Below are 21447 nucleotides of genomic sequence, written 5' to 3'. Positions count from 1 at the left end.
CTTTCAAACCATCACACTGAAGCGCAAGGCTAGGATTGAACTCTATCCCTCTGTGGCACCATGACAATAGTTATCATCCTGCCGGAGATGGAGTTAATGTAAGTGACAAAACCCTGGCCTCCACAGACACATTCCCGCCGTACGACATCCATATCCGTGGCTTGTGTGGAGTCCATACCGTAGCTATTTGACTTCCTGATAGGCTTGAATGGACAGGTCCGGGGTTTGATCCCCGGCCACGTCATACCAAAAGACGTTAAAAGATGGTACTTGTTTTTACCCTGTCTGGTGCCCGGCGTTAAGGGGATTAAATAAGGACTGGTCGGCTCGGAGTCAGTATACCTTTTCATTCACTTTAAATGGAATCTGTGATTGTCTAAAGATCACATGTTGTTTTCACTAATTCCACTTTTTGCGTGAATACAAATAATGCTTTTCTTTTCTCTTCAATGAGTTTCAATTTTGTTTTTGTAGTAGTAGTAGTAGTAGTATGCACCAGTGCACTGGAACCAAAGCTGAAACCACCAGTCTGGCTACCTCTCATCAAGGATTCTCCCTGACATTGATATAACAGACAAGCTGTGCAGACCAATAACGACAGCAACAATGTGCTGGAGGTATTATGTACATTTATTTACAATCAGTACAACACTGGTGTTAAATGTTCTGAAGCAGCAGCTCCCTCTCCTCCATCATGAAGCACAGCAAGACTTTGTTGACTGGGTCACTGACGGTCTTCACCTGTTTCTCTAGGCTGGCCCGGAAGTCCTCCTTCACGCCCTTGTTGACACCCCGGGTGACAGTCCGCTGTCTGCAACACAATCAAACAGGCTGTGATTCAGTGGAGGTCAGACCTAGCATACAGGTTATATAGTGGATGTGGGGACCTAGCATACCCTTGTAGGTTATACAGATGGGTGGGAACTAACATGCCCATGTAGTGGTCATCATTTTTCCATTGTTGAGACATTATCTATGTGAGCTTTGAAGTGACAATTACAGGGAATTGTTGTGACAAGGGCAATGACAGTGAATTGAAGTGACATGACAATGACAGGGCATTGGAGTGACAATAGCAATGACAGTGAATTAAAGTGACAATGACAATGACAGGGTACTGAAGTGACAATGACAATGACAGTGAATTGAAGGAACAATGACATTGACGGGGAATTCAAGTAACAATGACAATGACAGACCATTGAAGTGACAATGACAGGGAATTCAAGTGACAATGACAATGACAATGACAGGGAATTCAAGTGACAATGACAGGGAATTCAAGTGACAATGACAATGACAGACCATTGAAGTGACAATGACAGGGAATTCAAGTGACAATGACAATGACAGACCATTGAAGTGACAATGACAGGGAATTCAAGTAACAATGACAATGACAGACCATTGAAGTGACAATGACAGACCATTGAAGTGACAATGACAATGACAGACCATTGAAGTGACAATGACAGGGCATTGAAATAACAATGACAATGACAGGGAATTCAAGTGACAATGACAATGACAGACCACTAAAGTGACAATGACAGGGCATTGAAGTAACAATGACAATGACAGACCATTGAAGTGACAATGACAGGAAAGTCAAGTGACAATGACAGACCATTGAAGTGACAATGACAGACCATTGAAGTGACAATGACAATGACAGGGAATTCAAGTGACAATGACAGGGAATTCAAGTGACAATGACAATGACAGACCATTGAAGTGACAATGACAGGGAATTCAAGTAACAATGACAATGACAGACCATTGAAGTGACAATGACAGGGAATTCAAGTGACAATGACAGACCACTGAAGTGACAATGACAATGACAGACCATTGAAGTGACAATGACAGGGCATTGAAGTAACAATGACAATGACAGGGAATTCAAGTGACAATGACAATGACAGACCATTGAAGGGACAATGACAATGACAGGGCATTGAAGTGACAATGACAATGACAGGGCATTGAAGTGACAATGACAATGACAGGGAATTCAAGTGACAATGACAATGACAGGGAATTGAAGTGACAATGACAGGGCATTGAAGTAACAATGACAATGACAGGGCAGTGAAGTGACAATGACATGACACTGTATTGAAGCAACAATGACAATGACAGGGCAGAGAAGTGACAATGAGAATCAAAGGGTCAGCAACAACATGTGAATGTGTACTGGACTTGAGATTGTACTCACTGAGCAAGTGCACGTGTACTTGTGGGCATGATGTCCAGGCTGACTCGCCCTCCTTCTTGTGTGTCCAAGAAAGCTAATTCTTCTAGCATATCCATGTCTGGGGTTGGTTAAGGATTTCATGGCATGACATAATGGACAAAACCCATACACACATATTTGCTGACACAATTTCCAGACACAACAAGCAAGAAAGTTACAGTTCAATCACCAGTGTTGAAATTCAAATAAGAGCCTTTTACCACAACTGTGAAATTCATGAGCATAGGTCTGGTAGTGATAAGCCAATATTTCTTTTCGACCAAAGATTAGCGAATCCTGGCACTGCTATGGGAGGCAAATTTGAACACCAAATTGCAGTTCCACGGACCACAAAGCCAACCTATCCTTTGATATTGCAACTGGAACTGCATCCAACATAGGGCAAGGTAGTATGTGGTTTGACGTCGCTGTTAAAATTATTGAACTTACATACCAATGTACATGCATGTGTGTGTGTAGCTGCTTGTACTAGTCCTGACTTATGCTAGTTCTATTGTGCTAGCATATGTCGATACTATGCCACCAATCCCATTAAAACCAGACCTTAGTTCTCGCTACCGCTAAACAAAGATCTGAGGACATCCCATTACGGGTCACGTCAGACCGACCTTGCGTGAACTTTGACCGACCAATAGAATGACCAATCAGAAGGCAGCTTTCTCGTGCTTCACGGCACTAATTTGAAATTGGCGACTACGCTTCTAAACATATTTTGACAAATTCTCAATAACAAATTTGAAACCTGAACAAAAGAACATTCTGGAATGGCTAATAGATGGTCTAGATTGTATGGATACAGTCGTTAAACCCGTAACTATCATTTGGAGTTAAAGTTTTTGAGGCTGCATGATCAGAAATCACATTCCAACTGTCACTTTCATAATCTGGTAAGCGATGCTCTGATTGATCGGATGAAAGGTTGTTCTGACATGACCCGTAATGGGATGTCCTCAGATCTTTGTTTAGCGGTAGCGAGAACTGAGGTCTGATTTTAAAGAGATTGCTATGCCACAGGTTAACATGGATACCCCACTCAGAAACTACAAACTGATTCACAGCCAACCAGTCAGGGTAACAACAAGTACCATCTCTAGGCCACAGGTTAACATGGATACCCCACTCAGAAACTACAAACTGATTCAGAGCCAACCAGTCAGGGTAACAACAAGTACCATCTCTAGGCCACAGGTTAACATGGAAACCCCACTCAGAAACTACAAACTGATTCAGAGCCAAACAGTCAGGGCAACAACAAGTACCATCTCTATTAGACGTGTAACGATACATCGAACTATCGATTGATTTCGATTGCTTGTCTCAGGATAGTACACTATCGATTGCAACTTGAAACAATCGATACTATTGGCGATAGTTTGTCTAACTATCGATAGTTTCGATAGTTAATTTGTTTGGTACATTTACTTTCTTAAAAAACATAGAAACAACTCCAATGATCATCTAACCTCTGTCGTGCTTTCGTTTGGATTGCACTACTTTGTCTGCTTGATTTAGAGTTACGTCCCTTAGCTACTCGTCGCTAGGCAACATTGACAAGATGGCGGACGCCACATGTCAGTTTTTGTCAACTTTGTTTCCAAATTGATATGTTGAATCGCATTTAGTCATTCAGTGAATGCCAATGTGACAATTAAAGAGTTTGACAGTTTGTATAGTCAAATACTAGTCATTCAATCACATTCATTCACATTGGTGCTAAAACACTGCAGTAACCTAAGACTTTACCAGTTACATGAAGTGAAATTTTGTATCAAAATGTTTTTGAGAGGTCAATTTGAACTTGTTTTCTTCTCATTTCTTGTTTTCTTTACAAATAGTATCAGAAAGTTATAACTATGTTGATAGTGTCAGTCAAAATGCTGAAATATATGCTGCTAAAGCCTGCTATAATTGCAAGTGAAAACTATCACAATAGTATCGCAATAGTAGGGCCACTATCACAATACCCCACTCAGAAACTACATACTGATTCAGAGCCAACCAGTCAGAGTAACAACAAGTACCATCTCTAGGCCACAGGTTAACATTGAAACCCCACTCAGAAACTACATACTGATTCAGAGCCAACCAGTCAGAGTAACAACAAGTACCATCTCTAGGCCACAGGTTAACATTGAAACCCCACTCAGAAACTACATACTGATTCAGAGCCAACCAGTCAGAGTAACAACAAGTACCATCTCTAGGCCACAGGTTAACATTGAAACCCCACTCAGAAACTACATACTGATTCAGAGCCAACCAGTCAGAGTAACAACAAGTACCATCTCTAGGCCACAGGTTAACATTGAAACCCCACTCAGAAACTACATACTGATTCAGAGCCAACCAGTCAGAGTAACAACAAGTACCATCTCTAGGCCACAGGTTAACATTGAAACCCCACTCAGAAACTACATACTGATTCAGAGCCAACCAGTCAGGGTAACAACAAGTGCCATCTCTATGCGCACTCTATGACTACGCTACATTTACTACACCAGGGAGACAGGAGGATACTGAAGACGTAGGAGAAGAAGAGGTTGTAGGTGAAGCTGCCCTGTTTCTGGATCTTCTGTATCACGTCAAGAAATATGCTCTCATATTTTGGCCAATCATACTGCAGCAACACGATCAGGTGACCAAGGTTAAGGTCATTGTTGTGGTTGGATATCCGTTCCTAGCAATGAAAAATTCAAATGAAGTAAAGATGTATTTAAACAGGAGAAAGTAATTTCAAATCAGGAATTGTTGAGAACTGCAAACTGTGAACAGTTATCTCCCCTTAAAACAACAGGCCTGAACAAATGTTTGGTTTGGTTTGTTTGTTGTTTATGCACACTCAACAATATTCCAGCTATATGACGGCGGTCTGTAAAAAATGGAGTAAGGACCAGACAATCCAGTGGTTGATATGAGCATCGATCTACACAATTCGGATCAATAAAATGCATCAACCAAGTCAGCGAGCCTGACCATCCGATCCCGTTAGCCGCCTCTTACAACAAGCATAGTCGCCTTTTACGGTAAGTATGGGTTGCTGAAGACCGATTCTACCCCGGATCTTCACGGGTCCCTGAACAATTGACAGACTCGGCTTAAAGGCTGCTTCGAACAGTTTTCAAAATATCATATTTGACGTAATATGCACCTGGCTGCTCAGAAAACTGACAATTACGCTTATTAAAACCATGCAAGATGTAAATTTGTTCTCTGAGATCAAGCAGTTGTTGACAAACTTAGCTCAAACATTGTTGAAACTAAACCGTTTTCTATAATAGTTACCAGGACAATTATGTACCCTTCCTATGCTGCTGTAACAGAATTTGTAATAGACAAAATATGGACTGTTATACAAATTTGTGGTCTCAGTAGGAAGCGTTTGCACAATAATACCTACAGACTCATGAGATTGGTCTAGAATTTCATCAGGGGTTGTTTATTGGACATACTGGAGTAGGGCGGTTAATACGACCATCACAATACATCACAGTCAGTTTAATCTTGCAGGAAAGCTCCAAACTACAGCCTACTTTTTATGCAGCTATTTGATGTCTACATTTTGATTTCTACTATTTGATGTCTACTATTTGATTTCTACTATTTCATGTCTACTATTTGATTTCTACTATTAGATGTTTACTGTTTGATGTTTACTATTTGAAGTTCACTTTTTAAAGTTTACTAATTAATGTCTGCTCTATGATGTTTTCTATTTGATGTCTACAATTTTAAGTCTACAATTTTAAGTTTACAATTTGATACCTATGATTTAAAGTTAACAATTTGATGTGTACCATTTGAAATCTACTATTTCAAGTTTACTATTTGATGTTTACTATTCTGAAAGATGAATCCAAAATAGAATTGAGAATGAAAACATTCCACAGAATATCAATATCACCTACTGTAAACACTGTTTTACTAAACCCAAGGACTGCTGGGATGACCTTGAGTTTGGGAACAAGGGAGAGAACTGTGCAGGGAAAGTGTGTGAGGTGGGCTGCAAGTTCCTCACAGCGACAGCCTGTTTGCGGCGCTCTCTATGTTATTGCTGTAACCAGTCAAAGCTCCCTTCTGTGATAAATGGCCACAACCATGCTTGGAGTTGGACTCGCAACCGACGGACCGTTATGTTTACAAACAAGAATGACTGTCGTGATGCCAAACACACTTACCCTAACTAAATTATTTTCTTTCTTTGTCAATTTGAATTTCTATTTCATTTCAACTATCATGTAATTAGTAAGAATGTAAGGTGGAATTTGGATGATTTTCCGTTCGTCTGTAATCTCGAACCAATCTGATCAAACAAACAACAAAGTAAATTCATCTGGAAAATATGGTCAGTCGTAAACCTTTTCAAAATTCACTATGATGGCATTCCAAAAGACATAGACAAAAGTATAAACGTTACTACATTTGGGGTTTGAGGGCAATTTTCAAAATTCTTGTAATGGCCACGCCCACGCTAGTGGCAGCGATGTTACCGAGAGTGTAACAAAGGTGTCACTTGCTGGGAAGGAGCTTGGACAGTTACGAGGTGGGCTGGTAACAAGGGAGAGAATTGTGCAGGGAATAAGCTTCAGGTGGGCTGGTAACAAGGGAGAGAATTGTGCAGGGAATAAGCTTCAGGTGGGCTGGTAACAAGGGAGAGAATTGTGCAGGGAATAAGCTTCAGGTGGGCTGGTAACAAGGGAGAGAATTGTGCAGGGAATAAGCTTCAGGTGGGCTGGTAACAAGGGAGAGAATTGTGCAGGGAATAAGCTTCAGGTGGGCTGGTAACAAGGGAGAGAATTGTGCAGGGAATAAGCTTCAGGTGGGCTGGTATCAAGGGAGAGAACTGTGCAGGGAATAAGCTTCAGGTGGGCTGGTAACAAGGGAGAGAATTGTGCAGGGAATAAGCTTCAGGTGGGCTGGTAACAAGGGAGAGAATTGTGCAGGGAATAAGCTTCAGGTGGGCTGGTAACAAGGGAGAGAATTGTGCAGGGAATAAGCTTCAGGTGGGCTGGTAACAAGGGAGAGAATTGTGCAGGGAATAAGCTTCAGGTGGGCTGGTAACAAGGGAGAGAACTGTGCAGGGAATAAGCTTCAGGTTGGCAGTGAACAAGAGAAGAACTGCTAGCTTGAAGTGAGCAATCAATGCATACATTTGACAAAGCTTGTCTGTCAAGAGTGGTCTCCCCTGTGACACTGACCTTCAAGCAAGTAATCAGCAGCTGTATACAGTAAGGTATAATCTCGGACTCGGAACACTGCATGAGCATCAGATGTCGCACTGGTCCGGATGTTGTCAGTGACTTAAACCCAGGCTGACTCTCCTCGGAGGAAACGGACGGCGGGGAATGTTCCGGCAACGAGGCAACAACATCGAGCACAAGTTCACAAGCTTTCTGTAAAAGTCAAAGTATCTTGATATACAACTTCTATAACTTCTACAAAAGCCAAGCATAAAAGTACAGAAAACAGTATTTGATTTTATCATCCAAAACTGGCTCCCACAGGAGATATCACTTGGATTAGATCAAGCGATATCTACACTGAAGATATCTCTGCAATGAAATTACATCACAATGCTTTGAAGACCATTGTGACTTCACTGGTTACCATGACGTCACAATCAAATGACATCACTGAAGCTGTTAGCAGTACTTTTTACACTGAAGACACTTCTAATTACTGTCTACAAACTGAAAAGGATCAAAGAATGATTTTGGATGATAAATAAAATCTCACCCTCGTGTCTTTTGATATCAAACATTTCAACACTCATTGATATATTTGATATCAAAAGACATGAGGGTGAGATTTTATTTATCATCCAAAATCGTTCTTCGATCTTTTTCAGTTTATTTTCTGTTTCCAGACTTTCATTATAAGTGTAATGCGGTACTGAATCTAAAACATACTTTAGAAGTCAGGTGAAATGGGGTTTAACGTCAGGTTCAAGATTATTGCACTTATGTTGCTGCTTGAACTTGTCAGGACTGATGCTGGGGTTAGGCTGCTAGCTCAGAGATACCATGCCACTTCTAACATGGACACCCCACTCAGACACAGTATACTGTCCCTGAACTGAACATTTCTTGTTTCATCCCCTTAAAGTCGGGGGCCAGGCTGGGTAACAACAAGTACCATCTTTTGAACATCTTTTGGTATGACTGCTGCTTCAGAGCATGAGCGGCCACAACACTGGAATCTAAGGACGACAAGACACAGCAACTTGAATTTCTAAAAAAAACCACTTTGATTTGAGTTGTTTCAATGATTTCTCGACTAAATTTTTCCTCATGGAAAGTGAGTGAGATCATGGAGTAAGTAAGTAAGTGAGTGAGTGAGTTCGGTTGGCTTTAACGCCGCTTTTAACAGTATTCCAGTTCCATCTAGCGTGTCAGCTTAATGTGGGAGGAAAGCCCAAAGTGATGCAGGTCTCAGACGTTTACCACTTCAGTGAAACCCACGAGCACAGGTATGGTGCTGACAAACCTAGAAACATAATCAGGGCAAACCACGATTAAAACCCACAATCATAGGTTTCTGGCGTGTCCAAGGGACGCAACTCTGCACAGCGAATCGCAGCACCTCGGACAACCGGGCCCCCCCAGGCCTGCCCCCGTGAGATCAACAAGTTGTGCCCACTCTGTCACCTGCCTGGGATACTTACTGAGATGTTTCTCAGGCAGTAGAAGCTGGAGGCTAGCTGCAGTGAGAGTCTGGTCTGAAACACATGTTATAGGCTTCACTCATTACACTTGAAGGGAATATTATATTATTCAACTAAATGCAATGTTGATATAACTGTTAAATTGAAGCTTGAAAATTTTTTAAATGAAATAAATGTGTATTTCCTGTTGGCTGACAACTGGTTTGTTTGTTTGTTTGTTCGTTTGTTTGTTTAACGCCGCACGCAGCAATATTCCAGATATATGACGGCGGTCTGTAAATAATTGAGTCTGGACCAGACAATCCAGTGATTAATATCATAAGCATCAATCCACGCAATTGGGATACGATGACATGCATCAACCAAGTCAGCAAATCTGACCACCTGATCCCGTTTGTCGCCTCTTACGACAAGCATTTTCGCCTTTTACGGCAAGCATGGGTTGCTGAAAACCTATTCTAACCCGGATCTTCACGGGTTGCTGACAACTGAGAGTTAGGTTGACACCCTAGCAATGACCATGCTCAACCATCTATGAGGTGACATCTTCCCGAGGCAAGAGCGTTAATTGACTTTACAAGTCCAGTTTCCACCCTCGCCGAACTAGGCTGCAATTCCTGGGCTCGATCGTAGCGCCACCAGTGGCTATTAACTCCCTTGCCTCGGGAAGATGATGAGGTGATGGAGTGAGGCGATCCCTACCTTCATCTTGCCCTTGGCCCCCATGTAGTAGCTCTGTAGCTGGGCCACAGCCTCCTGGAACGCCCCCTGCAACAAGCAACCAGTCAGTCATAGCATCCTTGTGACCAGAGCTTTGTCTTTGGTTAAGTTATTCCAGCTATTACTGCGGAGTGTAACACAATTGCAGGGTTTTCCAAAAAAAGAGAAGAAAATTGTAGCGGGGTCTGGGGGCATGCCCCTCCAGAAATTATTTAAACATTTAATTGAATTTTGAATGCCAATGTAATAAGTCAATGTAATAAGTCAATGTAATAAGTCAGTGTAATAAGTAAATGTAATAAGTCAATGTAAAAAGTCAGTGTAATAAGTAAATGTAATAAGTCAATGTAAAAAGTCAACGTAAAAAGTCAATGTAAAAAGTCAACGTAAAAAGTCAACGTAAAAAGTCAATGTAAAAAGTCAACGTAAAAAGTCAATGTAAAAAGTCAATGTAATAAGTCAATGTAAAAAGTCAATGTAAAAAGTCAATGTAATAAGTCAATGTAAAAAGTCAATGTAATAAGTCAATGTAAAAAGTCAATGTAAAAAGTCAATGTAATAAGTCAACGTAAAAAGTCAATGTAAAAAGCCAGACTTGTTTATTTCCAGACTGCTGTCATACAGATGGAACATTGCTGAGTGGAGCATTTAACGACAAGCAAACAAAACAAACAAACAAACACACCCACCTGGTAGAGACACATGTCTGTCTGGAACACCCCCATCCAGGACCACAGCTCCATCCTCCACGTCTGACACATCACGATAAACTCTGCAACGTCACAATGGGGCAAGAAGAAATCATTAATGGTCACAGGAACATATGATTTCAAAGAATTTCATGTCATCAAACAAGATCATGACCCGGAATGATTTCAGGTTCGTCTAGTACGACACTGCTATGACACTGCTACCAACCTCGACGCAGATCTTCCGAGGAGTGGAGCAGTTCGAAACACTTCATGGCGGTGATGAAGTTCTGGATGATGACCTGGGAGTTGGAGATGCTGGTGGAGGACATGATCTGGGGCAGATGTGGGTTGTCCTGGCGGAGACGCTTTATCTTCGGCCTGGAAGGCAAATTCAGGATCCATACAGTGAGTGAGTGAGTATGGTTTTACGCCGCTTTTAGAAATATTCCAGCAATATCACGGCGGGGGACACCAGAAATGGGCTTCACACATTGTACCCATGTCGGGAATCGAACCCGGGTCTTCGGCGTGACGAGCGAACGCTTTAACCACTAGGCTACCCGACCGCCATGATCCATACAGAATTTCAGTCCCAAAAGTCAAAGCCTCCTCAAGGTCTTTTCACAGAACCAACCCAAAAAATTTAAAACCGTCAGATAATTTTCTTCTGTCTGTGTCAATTGGCTGATATTGTGTGACACTTGACTGTAAGTGCCATCCAGTCCATATGAACATGAGCTGTCAGTGGGCCCTTCCAGAGTTTTGTTTTTCCTCAAATTAAGATTAGATACATATGTTTTATTAGGTAATTTAAAGATGGGGATTGATAAGGTCACTTAAGGCACACCAGCCAGTTTCAAGGCTGTAATCTATTTTTTCTCTAATATTATGCAGTTTAAAATACCAGTCGCCGGACTGATTTTTCCAAGCAGATAAGTGGCGACTGCTAAAATAATATTGGTTGCAAAGGGGAAATTTCAATCGCCATGGTGACCAAATTAGTTACAGCATTGAGGTCTGCCCTAGAAGACTGGTGAAATTGTTTTCCTTCGTTACTTAAATTCAGAGGTATTGTAACATTTTAAGATTACATTCAATGAAAAAAACATAAAAGCGGGCACTAATACCTCTTCCTCTTAACTGATTGTGTTATGTGTGAAGTACATGTTATCTCTACAAAGCCACAAAGCAGTTATTGGTTGTATATATCAGGTCTAGATGAATCCCTGATGTGTGGGCACCTGATCCAATAAACATGCAACAGAGTGTCCTAAATAAATTAACACAAATTGCTTTCTTCAAAGTTTTGTTTTTCTTCAAATTAAGATTAGATATATATGTATCATTAGGTAATTTAAAATAAGATGGGGATTGATATGGAAACTTAAGGTACCCCAGCCAGTTTCAAGGCGTTTTCAATCAAAGGCTGTTAGCTTCTAAGACTTAAAATTTAAGTCATCAAGCCTGACAACACGATCCAATGAGTCGATAATTACAACCAGCACAGGTTACTGGGGACCTTTCTGACCCAGAAACCACATGGGTGTTAATTAACTTCTCTGTCTAGGGGGATACGGGTGGCCCAGTCGTCTAAGGCGCCGCGATTCGCTGTGCAGAGTTGTGTCCCTATGATTGTGGGTTTGAATCCTGGTTCGCCCCGATTATGTTTCTAGGTTTGTCAGCACCATACCCGTGCTCATGGGTTTCACCGAAGTGGTAAACATCTGAGACCTGCATCACTTCGGGCTTTCCTCCCACATTAAGCTGACATGCCGCGATATAAGTGGAATACTGTTAAAAGTGGCGTTAAACCCAACTCACTCACTCACTCTGTCTAGAGATATTACATCATCCAGGCCTGTGGCAATAGTGATGACTTTAGATCTAGATAAAACCCTGGAAACCCTGGAAACATCACTTCCTGCAACAAGGGGGGCGGTCGGTTAGCCTAGTGGTTAAAACGTTCGCTCGTCACATCAAAGACCTGGGTTCGATTCCCGACATGGGTACAATGTGTGAAGCCCATTTCTGGTGTCCCCTGCCCCTGATATTGCTGGAATATTGCTAAAAGCGGCGTAAAACTAACTCACTCACTCACGCACTCACTCACGCCAACCTTTAAATCTTCAGGGACAATATTTCGGTAAACCTACACTAACCCCTGCAGCCATTCCCTCGGTTCTTGCGATCGCAAATTACCCACTCTAGATTTTTATTAACATTTTACCGTCCAATCAAACATCGACACAATGGTAAGGGAAAGGGTAAGGGAGGTAACTCGTATAAATCAAAGCCAGTGCCAGTTTTAATTGACATCAAGACATCCTTTCCTTTCTTTTTTTCAATTCTAAATTATCATAATCTCGATCATAATCTCAATCGTGACTGACCAACCAAAGTTGAGGCTGTTTTGTAATTTGCATCCTGATTGGTACATTAGACCTAGTAGCGTAGCCAATGAAAATCAAGGGAGGGTAATTTGAGCGAGTGAGTGAGTATGGTTTTACGCCACTTTTAGCAATATTCCAGCAATATCACGGCGGGGGACACCAGAAATGGGCTTCACACATTGTACCTATATCAGGACTCGAACCCAGGTCTTCGGCATGATGTGTGAACGCTTTAACCACTAGGCTACCCAACCGTACCCTGAGATTGCGAGAGCCATGTGAATGGGTCAAGGGTTTGCTGTAGGCTAGCCCTGGAGATATAGATCATGGGGTTGACGGCATGACAGCATGTGCATCTACATCTACCACACATTCAGCTCATCAAAGCAAGTCCAGATGACTGAGAATGTCGTGAGATATGACTGAGGCTTGAGAGAATCCTACAGTCGTATCAACTTACTGGATCTGTGTCTCGCCGTTCTCCGAGCGGAACTTCTCCAGGATGACGACGGGGACATGTAGGGGGGATAAACTGGAACCTGCAACATCATAACAGAGGATATATTGTTTTACGCCACAGTCAGCCACAGGTCAGCTACCTTCTATCGCCGTCTATAAAGCAACCCCCTCGTAAAGGCAACCCCCTGCAAAAACCTCCCAAATCGATGCTAATTTATATACCCTCTCTATAAACCAATCATGCAGTCAGCAATATTCAAGCAATATCACGCTGGCCTGTAAATAATCAAGTCAGGACCAGACACACCAAAGGTTGATATCATGAGCACATGATGGCATACGATGACACACAATCACCCAAGTTACTATACCCAGGGATTTATTTTTATTTTTTTCTAAGGAACAATTGTTTCAAGGAGCCAATGTAAAATTCAAGAAGCCCGGTGAAAAATTAAGGTGTCAAACTTCAAGATTATAGTCAGTGATGTATAATGCTGTTAAAGCATATTTCATCTGGCTAACTGCAGCAATACCTATTCTACCTTTGGTGTAACAAGCTTTGTCGTTAATTATGTTGTTGTAAATACTTGACAAGATTATCGATTACCTTTTTGCCAAAAAAAAACCATATTCATTTTCAGATTTTTCAAAATGAAACTATAGTTCAGTCAATCAGTATTAATGTAATCTATTTCTGTCTCTAATATTATGCAGTTAGTATCACAAGTCGCCGATTTGATTTTTCCAAGACTACTAAAATGACATTGGTTGCCCAAGGGGAAATTTCATTCGCCATGGTGACCAAATTAGTTGCAGCATTTAGACCTGCCCTGGAAGACAATTTTTTTTTAAAACTGGGGGAAATTGTTTTCCTTAGTTACTTAATTTCAGAGGTATTCCATCAATCACAGTTTATTTCAGAAGAAAGGTCATTGGCCCATGTGCAATAAATTACAAAAATCAATTTTGAAACAGATGTGTGTTTTGTCTAACAAACAGGGAGTTGTATATAAACTTTGCACAAATAATCAACATCAATTGCTTATTGCATGACACTAGAGAGTACAATTTTCTTAAACATGGGTTTTGACAATAATATTTGGGGAAATATGTGTTTCTTAAATGCTTATACTATGGACATATTAACATGAAATGGAACTTATCTTCAACAGCTTGCATGTCACAATAATTACAAAGTCTTTGAGAATATTTCATACCACAGCGTCTACCAACATTTTTCATCAAGGGTAGCTCACCAGATCGTAACAGAAAAATAATATGTCTATAACGTTGGTATTGTAACATTGTAAGATTACATTCAATGAAAAAACATAAAAGCGGGCAATAATACCTCTTCCTGTTTATTGATTGTGTTATGAGTGAAATACATTTGATCTCTACAAAGCCCCCAAAGCAGTTATTGGTCGTATATATCAGGTCTAGGTAAATCCCTGATGTGTGGCCACCTGATCCAATCAACAAGCAACAGCGTGCCGGGGACCTAGACCAACCCCATCTTCCCAAAGCAAGAACCCGTAATGGGATGTCCTCAGATCTTTGTTTAGGGATAGCGAGAACTAAGATCTGATTTTAATGAGATTGTTTGTTGCACACATGACCTGACACGATATATAACCTTACCAGTTTGGTGTCACACCACAACAGACAAAATGGCACCAAGTGCTGGAGTTATATGTGACCAGGCATCGTATAAAACAACACACACACAATTTTATTGCATATGTAGGGATTGTGTTTGTGCTGGTGATGTGCTTCATTCTGGGTTGCTTTATAGATGGGGTATATGAATTTATTGGCATCAATTTTTAAGGGGGGGCGTTTTATAGACGGCAATATACAGAAGTGACACACAAATCTGGAAACGCAAACAATAATAACGATCGCTAACATACAGAATGTGTTGCCGTGGTTACTTACTGGAGAGGTTTTCTGTGTCCACATGACTGACGTACATGTAGAGACACTGCAGGAAGAGCACGGTGGCCACGTACAGTATGTGTTGTCATGGTTACTTACTGGAGAGGTTTTCTGTGTCCACATGACTGACGTACATGTAGAGACACTGCAGGAAGAGCACTGTGGCCACGTACAGGATGTGTTGTCATGGTAACTTACCGGAGAGGTTTTCTGTGTCAACATGACTGACATACATGTAGAGACACTGCAGGAAGAGCACGGTGGCCACGTACAGGATGTGTTGCCGTGGTAACTTACCGGAGAGGTTTTCTGTGTCCACATGACTGAAGTACATGTAGAGACACTGCAGGAAGAGCATGGTGGCCACGTACAGGATGTGTTGCCGTGGTTACTTACCGGAGAGGTTTTCTGTGTCCACATGACTGACGTACATGTAGAGACACAGCAGGAAAAGCACTGTGGCCACGTACAGGATGTGTTGCCGTGGTTACTTACTGGAGAGGTTTTCTGTGTCCACATGACTGACGTACATGTAGAGACACTGCAGGAAGAGCACTGTGGCCACGTACAGGATGTGTTGTCATGGTAACTTACCGGAGAGGTTTTCTGTGTCAACATGACTGACATACATGTAGAGACACTGCAGGAAGAGCATGGTGGCCACGTACAGGATGTGTTGCCGTGGTAACTTACCGGAGAGGTTTTCTGTGTCCACATGACTGACGTACATGTAGAGACACTGCAGGAAGAGCATGGTGGCCACGTACAGGATGTGTTGCCGTGGTTACTTACCGGAGAGGTTTTCTGTGTCCACATGACTGACGTACATGTAGAGACACAGCAGGAAAAGCACTGTGGCCACGTACAGGATGTGTTGCCGTGGTTACTTACCGGAGAGGTTTTCTGTGTCCACATGACTGACGTACATGTAGAGACACTGCAGGAAGGGCACAGTGGCCACGTACAGGATGTGTTGTCATGGTTACTTACCGGAGAGGTTTTCTGTGTCAACATGACTGACATACATGTAGAGACACTGCAGGAAGAGCACGGTGGCCACGTACAGGATGTGTTGTCATGGTTACTTACCGGAGAGGTTTTCTGTGTCCACATGACTGACGTACATGTAGAGACACTGCAGGAAGAGCACGGTGGCCACGTACAGGATGTGCTTCTGTCCCCGCTCCGACGGCTTCTGCTTGATGCTGTTGTAGACACCTAACAAATACTGCCACTGGTAATCTCTGAAACAGGAAACAAAACAACCTGAGTTACAGAGGTGAGGTGAGGTGAGGTGAGGTGAGGTGAGGTGAGGTGAGGTGAGGTGAGGTGAGGTGAGGTGAGGTGAGGTGAGGTGAGGTGAGGTGAGGTTTAACATCTCAGTCAAGATTACTGCACTTGTAAAGTAGTGTCTGTCTCTGCCTGCCTGCTTGCCTGCTTGCCTGCCTGCCCGCCCGCCCATCCGTCCATCCATCCATCTGTCTGTCTGTCTACACTAATGCCAACCAAGATACCATGCCACATTTTAACATGGATAACCCACTCAGACACATAATTCTGATTCCAAGCCAACAGTCCTTGTTAGATCCCCTTAATGCCAAGCATCAGGCAGGGAAACAACAAGTACCATCTTTTAACATCTTTTGGTACGACACGGCCAGGGAATCAAATCACCAACCTTCCGCTCTCGAGGCAGATGTCTTTCCCACTAGACCATAGAGGAGTTCTCCAGGCAGACACTCTACTCATTAGACCATGGTTTGTATTGGTTTGTTTGTTGTTTAACACCGCACTCAGCAATATTCCAGCTATATGATGGCAGTCAGTAAATAATCGAGTCTGGACCAGACAATCCAGTGATTGATATCACGAGCATCGATCCACGCAATTGGGATATGACCAGCCGATCCCTTTCGTCATCTTTAGGGGCAAGCATGGGTTGCTGAAGACCTATTCTACACCGGATCTTCACGGGTCCACAAGATTATGGAGGCGGTCTCTAGGTAGATTCTCTATCCACTATCCATGGAGGTGGCCTCCAGGCAGATGCTCTATCCACCATCCATGGAGGCGGCCTCCAGGAAGACACACTACCCACTATCCAAGGAGGCAGCCTCCAGGCAGACGCTCTATCCACTATCCATGGAGGCAGCCTCCAGGAAGACGCTCTACCCACTATCCATGGAGGCGGCCTCCAGGAATACGCTCTATCCACTATCCATGGAGGCGGCCTCCAGGCAGAAGCTCTATCCACTATCCAAGGAGGCGGCCTCCAGGCAGAAGCTCTATCCACTATCCAAGGAGGCGGGCTCCAGGCAGACGCGCTTTCCACTATCCATGGAGGCAGCCTCCAGGCAGACGCGCTATCCACTATCCATGGAGGCGGCCTCCAGGAAGACGCTCTATCCACTATCCATGGAGGCGGCGTCCAGGCAGACGCTCTACCCACTATCCATGGAGGCAGCCTCCAGGCAGACGCTCTACCCACTATCCATGGAGGCGGCCTCCAGGCAGACGCTCTATCCACTATCCATGGAGGCGTTCTCCAGGCAAACATTATATCTACTACTCCACAAAGGTGGTCTTCCGTCTTACCGGGATTTATTGAAAATGTCTGCTTCCATCTCCCATCCAAGATGGCCGCCAAACAACTGCAGCAGCTTGAAGAGGCTGCCCCAGGGGTCGGTGACCTGACTCTCTCTGTCCAGAAGCCCTGGGATCATGGGGAACTTCTTAGCTGACGTCTTTGTGGGGGACAATAAATCTGAAACACATTCACTCTTCACAAGGGACCGATCATTTATGAGGCTGGCTGGGGGTAAGGGTGGCAAGAATTACTTTCAATATTTTTTTAGTGTTGTCACTTTAGTATTTTAGTATTTTTTTTCAAGTGTTGTAGAACTTGAAAGATCACCAGAGGTGGGAGTGGTCAAATTACAACAAAACCTTAAAAAATTGCTGTAAATACTCAGCAGCTTAAAAAGTGATCAGCTAGGTAACCCACGACAACCATCTTTGACCTCCTAATGCCTCCGTCACATTTGGGGGCACGGGTGGCCCAGTCATCTAGGGCGCCGCAATTCACTGTGCAGAGTTGCGTCCCTTGGGCACGCCAGAAACCTATGATTGTGGGTTTGAATCCCGGTTCGTCCTGTGTGACAGGCTGTGACATACCTGTAGACTGTGACACGTCCTGTGTGATGGGCTGTGACATACCTGTAGACTGTGACACGTCCTGTGTGACGGGCTGTGACATACCTGTAGACTGTGACGCGTCCTGTGTGAGTGAGTGAGTGAGTTGGGTTTAGCGCCGCTTTTAACAGTATTCCAGTTTTATCACGGCGTGTCAGCTTTATGTGGGAGGAAAGCCCGAAGTGATGCAGGTCTCAGACGTTTACCAATTGGTGAAACCGACGAGCACGGGTATGGTGCTGACAAACCTAGAAACATAATTGGGGTGAACCGGGATTCGAACCCACAATCATAGGTTTCTGGCGTGCCCAAGGGACGCAACTCTGCACAGCGAATCGCGGCGCCTTAGACGACTGGGCCACCCGTGCCCCCCACGTCCTGTGTGACTTGCTGTGACATACCTGGAGACTGTGACACGTCCTGTGTGACGGCTGTGACATACCTGTAGACTGTGACACGTCCTGTGTGACCGGCTGTGACATACCTGGAGACTGTGACACATCCTGTGTGACCGGCTGTGACATACCTGGAGACTGTGACACGTCCTGTGTGACGGGCTGTGACATACCTGGAGACTGTGACAAGTCCTGTGTGACGGGCTGTGACATACCTGGAGACTGTGACACGTCCTGTGTGACGGGCTGTGACATACCTGGAGACTGTGACACGTCCTGTGTGACGGGTTGGGTGGTATAGCTAATGTAGAACTCCACAGATCTCTGCAGCCAGGTGTACAGCTCAACGTCAGAGATGGAGAGGTGGCCGATCTTGTGCAGAACCAGAGGCAGCGTGTCACACACTAGAACAGAACAACACACATCATATCACACACTGAAACAGAACACACATCATAACCACACACTGAACGAGAACAACAGACATCATATCACACACAGAAACAGAACAACACACATCATATCTCACACAGAAAATGAACAACACACATCATATCACACACAGAAACAGAACAACACACATCATATCACACACAGAAACAGAACAACACACATCAAATCACACACAGAAACAGAACAACACACATCATATCACACACAGAAACAGAACAACACAAATCATTTCACACACAGAAACAGAACAACACATCATATCACACACAGAAACAGAACAACACACATCAAATCACACACTGAAACAGAACAACACACATCATATCACACACAGAAACAGAACAACACACATCATATCACACACTTAAACAGAACAACACACATCATATCACACACAGAAACAGAACAACACACATCATATCACACACTGGAACAGAACAACACACATCATATCACACACTAGAACAGAACAACACACATCATATCACACACAGAAACAGAACAACACACATCATATCACACACAGAAACAGAACAACACACATCATATCACACACTGGAACAGAACAACACACATCATATCACACACTAAAACAGAACAACACACATCATATCACACACAGAAACAGAACAACACACATCATATCACACACTAGAACAGAACAACACACATCATATCACACACTGAAACAGAACAACACATCATATCACACACAGAAACAGAACAACACATCATATCACACACAGAAACAGAACAACACACATCATATCACACACTGGAACAGAACAACACACATCATATCACACACTAAAACAGAACAACACACATCATATCACACACAGAAACAGAACAACACACATGATATCACACACTGGAACAGATCACACATCATATCACACGCTGAAAGAGAACAACACACATCAAATCACACACTGGAACAGAACAACACACATCATATCACACACTGCAACAGAACAACACATCATATCACACACAGAAACAGAACAACACACATCATATCACACACTGGAACAGAACAACACACATCATATCACACACTAAAACAGAACAACACACATCATATCACACACAGAAACAGAACAACACACATCATATCACACACTGGAACAGATCACACATCATATCACACGCTGAAAGAGAACAACACACATCAAATCACACACTGGAACAGAACAACACACATCATATCACACACTGAAACAGAACAACACATCATATCACACACTAGAACAGAACAACACACATCAAATCACACACTGAAACAGAACAACACATCAAATCACACACTGAAAGAGAACAACACACATCATATCACACACTGAAAGAGAACAACACACATCATATCACACACTGAAACAGATCACACATCATATCACACGCTGAAAGAGAACAACACACATCAAATCACACACTGAAAGAGAACAACAAACATTAATCACACACTGAAACAGAACAACACACATCATATCACACACTGAAACAGAACAACACACATCATATCACACACTGAAACAAAACAACACACATCATATCACACACAGAAACAGAACAACACACATCATATCACACACTGAAACAGAACAACACACATCATATCACACACTGAAACAGAACAACACACATATCACACACTGGAACAGAACAACACACATCATATCACACACTGAAACAGAACAACACACATATCACACACTGGAACAGAACAACACACATCATATCACACACTGAAACAGAACAACACACATATCACACACTGAAACAGAACAACACACATATCACACACTGAAACAGAACAACACACATCATATCACACACTGAAACAGAACAACACACATCATATCACACACTGAAAGAGAACAACACACATCATATCACACACTGGAACAGAACAACACACATCATATCACACACTGAAACAGAACACACATCATATCACACACTGAAACAGAACAACACACATCAAATCACACACTGAAACAGAACAACACACATCATATCACACACTGAAACAGAACAACACACATCATATCACACACTGAAACAGAACAACACACATATCACACACTGGAACAGAACAACACACATCAAATCACACACTGAAACAGAACAACACACATCATATCACACACTGAAACAGAACAACACACATCAAATCACACACTGAAACAGAACAACACACATCATATCACACACAGAAACAAAACAACAAACATCATATCACACATTGAAACAGAACAACACACATCATAACCACACACTGAAACAGAAC

The 21447-nt window shown here is 42.7% G+C and overlaps 1 protein-coding gene across 2 annotated transcripts in view; it reads right to left on the bottom strand.

Moving 5' to 3' along the window:
* Positions 1-612: 612 nt before the first annotated feature.
* LOC124124398 (integrator complex subunit 10-like) overlaps positions 613-21447 on the bottom strand; it is a 38730-nt gene continuing 17895 nt past the window's right edge. For both annotated transcript variants that reach the window (XM_048380949.1, XM_048380950.1), the window contains 12 exons: positions 18962-19108; positions 17713-17881; positions 16207-16361; positions 13181-13259; positions 10557-10708; positions 10328-10410; positions 9621-9686; positions 8919-8972; positions 7453-7647; positions 4775-4934; positions 2219-2315; positions 613-811 (listed from right to left, as the gene is read on the bottom strand). In XM_048380949.1, the coding sequence (XP_048236906.1) occupies positions 658-811; positions 2219-2315; positions 4775-4934; positions 7453-7647; positions 8919-8972; positions 9621-9686; positions 10328-10410; positions 10557-10708; positions 13181-13259; positions 16207-16361; positions 17713-17881; positions 18962-19108 (1511 nt within the window). In that variant the 3' untranslated portion in view covers positions 613-657. The remainder of the gene's footprint in view (positions 812-2218; positions 2316-4774; positions 4935-7452; positions 7648-8918; positions 8973-9620; positions 9687-10327; positions 10411-10556; positions 10709-13180; positions 13260-16206; positions 16362-17712; positions 17882-18961; positions 19109-21447) is intronic.

The sequence above is a fragment of the Haliotis rufescens genome, unplaced genomic scaffold (assembly GCF_023055435.1).
Source record: "Haliotis rufescens isolate VD_foot unplaced genomic scaffold, xgHalRufe1.0.p SCAF_34, whole genome shotgun sequence".
NCBI classification, from domain to species: Eukaryota; Metazoa; Mollusca; class Gastropoda; order Lepetellida; family Haliotidae; genus Haliotis; species Haliotis rufescens.
The sequence above is the reverse complement of the archived record's forward strand: the minus strand, read 5'-3'. Positions and strand labels throughout refer to the sequence as shown.